This window comes from Camelina sativa, unplaced genomic scaffold (assembly GCF_000633955.1).
Source record: "Camelina sativa cultivar DH55 unplaced genomic scaffold, Cs unpScaffold00511, whole genome shotgun sequence".
Taxonomy (NCBI): Eukaryota; Viridiplantae; Streptophyta; class Magnoliopsida; order Brassicales; family Brassicaceae; genus Camelina; species Camelina sativa.
In genome coordinates, this window is record NW_010921716.1 from 1 (window position 1) to 8,613 (window position 8,613).

Below are 8,613 nucleotides of genomic sequence, written 5' to 3' on the forward strand. Positions count from 1 at the left end.
TGGAACTAAAATCAGTGATCTCAGAGGCGAAGCAGCGGGCGAACTCATCGAGACGGAGGACCTGAAGGTGGCAGATGTTTTGGTAAAGGATACAAGCGATGATGAAGAGTGATGTACGGTAAAGCCAAGATGAGAGCTGAAGTGTACAGGCTAAGACATGGCTCAGCATTGGGTTTATGATGTAAGGGATTTGGTTGAAGCCTGAAGCATACCACCAGATACGATAGATAGCTTGTAGCGTTACCGATGGAAGGATGAAGATAGCTAGTAGCTTCATTGATCTCTGCAGACAAGAAACAGAGCATACGACACTTGTAAGATGCTAATATCCGGATTTCCAAACCGGTAACCGAAATTAACCGAACCTAACCGCTATCCGAATCCCGAACCAAGTTTTTGTATGGATTCTAAACACAGAACCGAATTGAATGAATCAGATAACCAGACCTATCCGAACCAAAATTTTGTTTGGTTATATTCGGTAGCCTTGCTCATTAACCAAATTACCCGAAATCCGACTACCCGAACCAAACCGAACCTAAGTCCATTGAGCCAAAAGGGCTTACCAATCTAAATGATCTAATCCCAAAATTAACTATTCTAATCATGAAATTAAATACTAATGACTATAATTAGCAGATAAGATTTAATTGACCTGGATCTCAGCTTCGTATCCGATCCTAACTTTATCGTTCACATCTTTAAGCTTATCGAAGAAGAGGAACCTTCGGATTCCATACTTCTTGGACCAATCCGAGAGACTAACGAACGAGATAACTGCGAAGATCGATAACAAGAGCTGAACCAAACCGTCATAAGGCCGGCGGTGTTTGAAATCGCAGTCGGCGCAACGTAGCACGAAGTGTGAGATCATTGGGACGATGACGGCGAGGAGGAAGAAGATGGACCATGAGAGAAGAGTTTTAACGCGATTTGATTGATCGAACCAGAGGAGGAGTCTCGGGAATGAGAATTTCGTGGCTGGTGATGATTCCGGTGGTTTTTGGAGGATCGGGTCGGGTCGGGTTGAGGAGTTGTGGGATTGATCAGATCGTTGTTTCTTTGATGATGATTCTTCCATCATCGGGGTTTGAGGGTAGTTTCAGGATTTTGAGATAGTTTTGCAGAGTTTCGGGACTTTGGAGGGGAAAGCTAAAAACAAATAAAGCACTTTGGATTTTGTAAGCTTACGTGTGTACAAGACCACATATTTTATTTAGACAAAAAAAAAAAAAACAAAAACCGACCATAGACTTAACTTTTTAAATATATTTGAATTTATTGTTATATAAATTAGAAAGTGTGTGAAAATGATTCAGTTCTTTTTTTAAATAACTACTAGGTTTTGGGGGTTTATAAACAAATTTATTTTTATATATATAGTCAAACACATACTAATTAAAATTTTAGTTTGATTTTTGGTTTGTTTGAAAAAATAATGGTTTCATCAATATTTTAAAATTTGAACAACATAACGATTAGACGGACAACAAACTAAATCAAATAAATGATTGGTTAGAATCTATTAAATTTGTGAACTATCAAACTGGATATATAATCGCTAACAACAATGAAAACCCATTTGAAACAAATGCAAATTTTTAGGGATGAACGTATTTCCCTATCTGTTTTGTCATGTTCCATTATGACCTCCACCTATTCTCGAATTCCTATTGCATATGAGACATTCTAGATACTAATTCTAACATGTTACTTTTTCTTCTTTATAAGAAATAACTTATACCAGATTTTGGTTTTGTTTTATTTTTAAAACTGAAATGTGTAAACTTCATGGGTCAAATAGATTAATATCGTTTACACGTACGTTCAGTTCTTCCTTCAACAGTTTTTAAACGTATAAAACTAACTATGTATTTGTGTTTCTTTAACTTAGAAAATCTCACAATTCACCAAAATAGCAACCATAGGGGCATTCAGAACACTATGCAATAAGGTGTTTGGAAACATTACAATCTCACCTTATAGTACGAAAACATCAACTCCCACACTTGATAGACTCTTGTGCCAGTGAACTACTCTGAGAAGCTAAAAAAATTATTCAATTATTTTTTTGAATCTAAATCAAAGAGTCCCAAAAATATATAGCAACTATCTATCACCTGATTTGGAGATGAAATTGAGAGGGACAACGATAGAAGAAGCCCGACTGATCAATCGGTGGCAATATTGAAGCCAATTGGTCTCCCAATTGCCGCGCGAGATAGAATCTGATGGGTTTGGCGGTGGAGAATCAATTGACAAGGTGAAGCATCGATGACATAGGCAGCTAGGGATTTGAGGTGAGAGAAATTCAACCCAAGATCTAAAGATATAAAAAAAGATTGAGGGTTATCGACGATAAGAAACCAATCGAGTCAAAAAAAACCAGATCAAGTCGACGAAAACCCAAAAAAATTGATTTCTTCAAGAAAAGATAAAACTGCCTATGTCACCACCACTTTGACAAAGGAATGCAAAATCAATCAAGGAATGGAAGAGAACCTACAAAATGTTTAAAGAGATAAATTTACAATTTACCCAAGAAATTCTGGTCGGTAATCTGAAAAACCCATAAGAAATCGCTTTCTAAAATCGAACTAGAACTAGAGGACTAAGCAGTCTTCGTGATGAGATGAGCCAAAATCAGAGGAGGAGATTGGCTAAGGTACCAATTTTGAGGCTATTGAGGAGGAAGAGAGGAGGCGGAGGAGGAGAAAGAAAAAAGAAGACAAATGACTTTTACAATGACATTAGGTTACAATTCTGTTTGGGTGATTTTTTTTTTTCCCAACACAAAATATAATAAATCTTATATTATGGATTATCTTGAAAATGTTTTAGACTTAAAAATCATTTAAATACCTATACAATGACAGACAGTATGCAAAAGTATAATAACGTATTGATTTTTTTTAACCCAAATGTTCATTTATTTATATTAAGCATCATTTATGTTATATAAACGGGTGTATGGTGATATCTGATAACATACATCTAATAAATAACAAAAAAAAAACAAATTTTTTATACTATATTTTTTGTGATTTTAAGTAATAACTATTTTTCAATATCTGCTTTCAAGACCTCTCCTAATATTTTTCTTTCAAAAATGCTCTAAAAGTCAGAGCCCTAAAAAAATATGTGTGATATAAAAGCATATGAAATTACAATGTAAAACTTTATAATTATTTTATAAAACTTTATAAATCTCACACATAAATTATCTTATCATATCTCTACCATTTGTTTATGTTCTTTGGTTTTCAAGTTATTTTTTCGAATTGATAGTATTGTAATTTCTCACTCTTAAATGATATTTTATTTTTATCTCTAGGATAGTAGGATGCCACAAGGTATGTACATATATGTTCATTATAAGTGTTTGTTATCGAAGAATTTTCTAATGCTAAGGATTCTGCCAGCGCACATGAAGCATCAAAATCCCTTTGCAGTGAAATTTTTTCTTGAGTGAAATCCTCAATATGCTACTAATGAAAAACGAAAACGTGGCTCAGAAATTTTACAGGCAATGCAACAGAAAGAGTGAAAGCAATGAAAGCTAACATCCTCCTAAAGTCCTAATCAAAGTAAGAAGATTATATAATCAAGGACCAATGCAAGACAAAGTAAGAAGATTACTATTCACCAAAAAGGTTTCAGCTCAAGTTTTGTAACATCCGTGAACCAAATAGTGTGATTTGGGGATGGGTGTCGATCGACACCAACTTTTCTGGTTTGACCAGATTGTTTTATTTTACGATTTTGGGTTGGTTTGGTTTATTTAGTTGTCCAAACCGAGTATATAAGTGGAGAAGCGACCTAGGTTGAGGGGGGAGCTGCTTTTGGTCGCCGTTTAGTGAGAAAAAGAGAGGAAATGAGAGAAAGCGTTTGAGAGTGTTCTTGAGAGTTTTTAGGATTCTTCTTGGTGTTTTTAGTGAGATTTGTGGCTGTGGAAGGGAGAGATGTGGCTGGGAACTAAGGAGAAGAAGGGAAATCCGTCTTCTTCATGTGTGAGGGGATGAATGGGAGATTGGTGGTGGATTGGGAGACACATGGAAGCTTTCTCATGGCTGTAATCAAGGTAAGTGTTATTGTTTTAGTGTTAGATCAATTAGAAAATCGATAGTTGTAGTGGATTAGGGTTTTGCCGCGAGAAGGAGCTTGAAGGGAGGCTTCGATCGTGATTTCTGGTCGTTCGACACCATTTTGGTATCGGTCGACACCGTCACCTGCGGATGAACAGCGCGACCTGGTTCGAGATGGCTACTTCGGGGCAATGTTTGGAGGATGAAACGGAGTCCGATTTGGCTGAATTTTGGTAGGTAGCTTTGTGGTGCTATAAGCTTCATATCCAACAGTGGGTTTGTGAAATGAACGGTTAGTTTGTGTTTTAATCAAGTGTTTGTATTGTGGTCTGGTATAGACGATTTTGTGGTAAAGTTGGGGTGTCTAGTGACACCAAGGTGGTGTTGGATGTGTTTGGGTCTTTGGAAGATAGTTGAAGTTAGATTTGGATGATAAGAGATTGACTGAAGTGATGTCATGGGTTTCAGGGGTACTAGAGGAGTTTTAGTGAATTGGAGTATTTGTGGGGAAGAGTTGTCCGTGGCTGGACGGAATCAAATATTCCAGCCCATCTCTCTTGTTAATTATTCGCTAGGGGTGGTTGGTTGTGCGACTCAGTAACTAGATGAGGTGGTGTTTGGTGTATTGTGGAAGTGTTTGTAAGGAGTGATTTCTACGCCGGTTATTTCGTCGGAATTATGGGGTTCCGGTGAGATCGTTTCCCGTGGATCCTGTATAAAGATTGAGAATCCGGTGCGGTCGTTTCAAGTCTGGCGGACCTATTAAGAGGAAAGGGGGTTCAATTGACCCGCCATAAATATTGAAATTAAGATTTTTTGTATAGAAATCTTAGTGTGATAGTTAGAACATATGGAAAATAATAGGCTTTGACACCCCTAAACCAGGGTTCAATCCTCTCTATGACCCAGGTAAAAATAATTTACGGGTCACTGCCCGAGATTGTTTGTGACAAATTAATTATTGATTTGCATATATATTTTACATTTAATTTTTAATACTTTATTCGATTTATTTTCAATAAGATTTGCAAATATATTTTACACTTAATTTTTAATACTTTATTCGATTTATATATTTTACCTTTGTTTTGTTCATTTCGACTAAGAAAATAATTTAAGCAGCTGAGAGTGAAAAGAATTTGTGGGATAAATTTGTGATATGTAAAAAAACTAGTACTATGATGTATTATTTAACTTATGAGTAGGTTTTGGCTTTAAAGAATATTCCTCATGGATTCCTTTTAATATTCTCCCTAAAAGACTTTTTGTGAATCTTCTCGACTTTTCCCCATCGTAAAAGCTCTGCTCCTCTCTTCGTTTCCGTTTTTGGCACTCTTACAATATACCTTCATCATGACGTTGGAGAGCTACGCCGGCGATGTTCACACCGTACCACAGTCGGAGAACTCGACGGAGGATAGAGGCGGCGGTGGCGAGCTTTTCGTGCCACCTCTCAACTTCGCTATGGTCGATAATGGAATTTTCCGTTCTGGTTTCCCTGAACCCGTCAGTTTCAGCTTTCTCCAGTCTCTTCGACTCCGATCCATCATGTAATTTCCTCTGATTTCACTCGATTTTCGATGCTTAATTTGTGTCTGTGAACTTCGTTTTTTTTTTGTCTCTAATCTCTCTTGATTTTGTTGTGTGTTTTCTAGATATTTGTGCCCTGAGGCATACCCAGAGGTGAACATAGAATTCGCAAAATCAAATGGGATCCAAGTCTTTCAATTTGGTATTGAAAGATGCAAGGTGAGTATGCTTTGAATCTCCCTGTTCTTATTTGCATAGTCTGTGGTGATAGTATGTTCTTCAGAATCTTAAGGTTTCATCCTTTAATATGCTTAATTCTATCTATGGTTGTTGCTTCTAAACTTGTGTTTAGTCTTCTTGTTTAGCATGTTAATGATGAGGTAGAGCTATGCAGGGAGGATGGATGAGTAATGAGTAACATATTCTGTGTGTGCTTGAAACTGATGATTTGATGGTTCTCTCTCTGTGTTTCTTTCAGGAACCCTTTGTTAATATCCCTGACGAGGTAATCCGAGAAGCATTACAAGTACTTCTAGGTAGGTACACCTTCTATAGTATAGTCTCCCTTAAAAACATCTTTACATTGAGCCTAATGTGTTTGATCATCTAATCATATAAGTTTGTCTTTGCCTTTTTTTTAACTAGATACTAAGAATCATCCTGTGTTAATTCATTGCAAAAGTGGCAAGGTAAACTGAGACATACCTCCTCTGGTTTAACACTAGTCATGATATGTATGATCGAAAAGGATCCTTACATATCTTGTTTCTCTCGGTTGCAGCATCGGACAGGGTGTCTAGTAGGTTGTGTGAGGAAGATTCAGAGATGGTGTTTGTCTTCCATCTTCGATGAGTACCAGAGATTCGCAGCTGCCAAAGCTAGAATCTCAGACCAGAGGTTCATGGAGCTCTTTGACATCTCCAATCTAAAGCATTCACCACTCTCCTTCTCTTGTTCCAAGAGGCATGCATACTCATACTGATTACTAACAACTTTATGTGTCCGAATCCCATTAAAAAGAATTAAGTAGTAGTAGTTCTTTTTAGTAGTTAGACTTTGCATCATTCAATAAAATACATAATAAAACCGCCAAATTAAACATATAAATATTATACGGGTTTTCTCCTTTTCAATGCTACCATATAGAACAAGTTTGTCATAAATTTTTGTATTCAGCTTAAAAATTCGAACCTTTTTATTTATATTGAATTGGCAGATTCCAAGTTAACAGATTAGCATGCCAAATTAACGTGGTTAGTGGAAGATTTAAAATTTAAAAGGAAACGTTTTACCAAAATTTTTGTGTTATTGGTCAAATTTGTGTTAATTTCAAATTTAAAGATACTAATAATATAGTAATGAATGCAATCGTAATTCGGAAGTAACTGATAAGAACAAAAAAAAGCTTTAAAAACCCTGCGAGACACGACTTCCGAATCCATTCTTATTTATTTTTCTCTTATTAGTTCTTTTCTATTCTTCTTTCAAAACCTCTGCGTATCTGAGTCGTAATGAGCCAACAACTCAGTGTAGAAACTAGTCAGTCCCAGCCCGAGACGCCACAGTCAACGACATTTCTTGATTTGCTACGACTCCAGATGGACGGTCTCGATCGAACCAGAAGAAGGAAACGAACACTAAAGGAACGGCTAGGATTCAAACGAATCGGATGCTGTGGTCCAACCTGGGGTCTCCGGTTAACAACCAGTACTACTAACACTCGCGAAGACGACGAACCGTTCGATAACCGGCTCGTTTCCGGTTCAAATCATGGACCGGTTCAGTTAAACCAAGGTATGAATCTCGCAGCAGCGTTAGCAGCGGAGAGAAATTACCGAACGGAGGAAACGGTAGCGTCATCATCAGGGAGTTTGACGCCGTTAAGAGTTTCGTTAATGAGATTGTTAGAGGAAACGGCGGAGAGAGTCGTCGTTGAAGGGAATGAAACGGCGTCATCGTCATCGAAGGTCAGAGGTGGTGGTGGTGGTAATGATTCGATGTGCTGCGTGTGCATGGGAAGGAAGAAAGGAGCAGCGTTAATCCCATGTGGACACACTTTTTGCAGAGTGTGTTCTCGAGAGGTGTGGCTTAATCGAGGTTCGTGTCCCCTTTGTAACCGTCCGATCATCGAGATCCTCGACATTTATTGATTTTACTGTATCCTACGGCTCATAATACTACTATTAGTCCCGTTGCACGTGACTCACCTCACTGATGTTTGTGTTGCCTAGAGATTCACGTGTGTGTGTGCTACATATGAAATTTAATTACGCTTATTGGAAACTGGAGTATTATTATTTTTAGTTATTTACTTATGGGCCTGTTCTTTACCAAAACCCCCAATTCAAATTTACAATAAAGGCCCATTTAGCTTTGGTTCAATCGCACATTAATTTTAGAACCGTAAACGCGGTAAGGACAGCGACTGAAAACGGTGTTCTTAGATATTTTTTTTTGCACTGGAGCTCCATCTCGACCGTCCACAAAACTGGCGATCACGAAGATCAACATAAAAACGGCCAAACAAGTATAGTACACGTCCGAAGGTTCTAGACACATCATGCCATTTGCATGGCGTTTCTATACCTAGAAATAACCCAAACCAAATTCTCCCCCACACGAATAGTGGGACAAATTATCCAAATTTGTTTTTAAAAATTATTTAAGAAAAATAAAAACTTCCACAAATTTTTTTTGCATTTTTTTTTCATAAAGTTGGCAAATTTCGAAATCAGTAACTGTTCGATTCGCAATTGATGATCTTAAACCATTCACGTGTCACAATGCCCTTGTTTTATTAAAGACAATACCTATTATATCCTTTGTGTCTTGACTTTGTATGTTTCATAACTTCATAAGATATTATGAAATAAGGGTATATACGTCATTACAATCCAGCTCAACGGTTATAAAACGCGTTTTGTAATTTCCTAATATTGTGAGGTTTGAGTTTGTTCTTGTGAAGAAATAGCAAAATCAGCAAAAAAAAAAAAAAAAA

General features: G+C 37.1%; 3 protein-coding genes across 3 annotated transcripts; 2 read left to right on the forward strand and 1 right to left on the reverse strand.

The window, feature by feature from the left end:
* Positions 1-6: 6 nt before the first annotated feature.
* On the reverse strand, positions 7-2,753 carry LOC104737284 (the record flags this gene model as incomplete). The annotated part of the gene is made up of 4 exons (XM_010497852.2): positions 2,121-2,753; positions 1,980-2,046; positions 656-1,152; positions 7-283 (listed from the first exon to the last, which is right to left on the reverse strand). Coding segments are annotated over exons 3-4 (706 nt in total), but the record flags the coding sequence as incomplete, so codon positions are not given.
* A 2,603-nt stretch (positions 2,754-5,356) lies between these two features.
* LOC104773278 (probable tyrosine-protein phosphatase At1g05000) lies at positions 5,357-6,817 on the forward strand. Its single transcript, XM_010497853.2, has 5 exons — positions 5,357-5,635; positions 5,741-5,834; positions 6,094-6,151; positions 6,261-6,304; positions 6,397-6,817. The coding sequence occupies exons 1-5, from the start codon at positions 5,439-5,441 to the stop codon at positions 6,595-6,597; spliced, it is 594 nt and encodes a 197-aa protein (XP_010496155.1). The 5' UTR covers positions 5,357-5,438; the 3' UTR covers positions 6,598-6,817.
* Positions 6,818-6,982: 165 nt separating this feature from the next.
* Positions 6,983-7,924, forward strand: LOC104773279 (death-associated inhibitor of apoptosis 1-like). The gene has a single exon (XM_010497855.2). It carries the CDS (start codon positions 7,127-7,129, stop codon positions 7,763-7,765), a length of 639 nt encoding a protein of 212 aa, XP_010496157.1. The 5' UTR covers positions 6,983-7,126; the 3' UTR covers positions 7,766-7,924.
* The last annotated feature ends 689 nt before the right edge of the window (positions 7,925-8,613 follow it).

Excerpts from the sequence above, each read along its gene's own strand:
- LOC104773279 (XM_010497855.2), top strand. The coding sequence starts at position 7,127 with ATGAGCCAACAACTCAGTGTAGAAACTAGTCAGTCCCAGCCCGAGACG.
- LOC104773278 (XM_010497853.2), top strand. The coding sequence starts at position 5,439 with ATGACGTTGGAGAGCTACGCCGGCGATGTTCACACCGTACCACAGTCG. Across the intron at positions 5,636-5,740 it reads CTTCGACTCCGATCCATCAT|ATATTTGTGCCCTGAGGCAT; the intron begins GTAATTTCCTCT and ends TGTGTTTTCTAG. Across the intron at positions 5,835-6,093 it reads TTGGTATTGAAAGATGCAAG|GAACCCTTTGTTAATATCCC; the intron begins GTGAGTATGCTT and ends TGTTTCTTTCAG.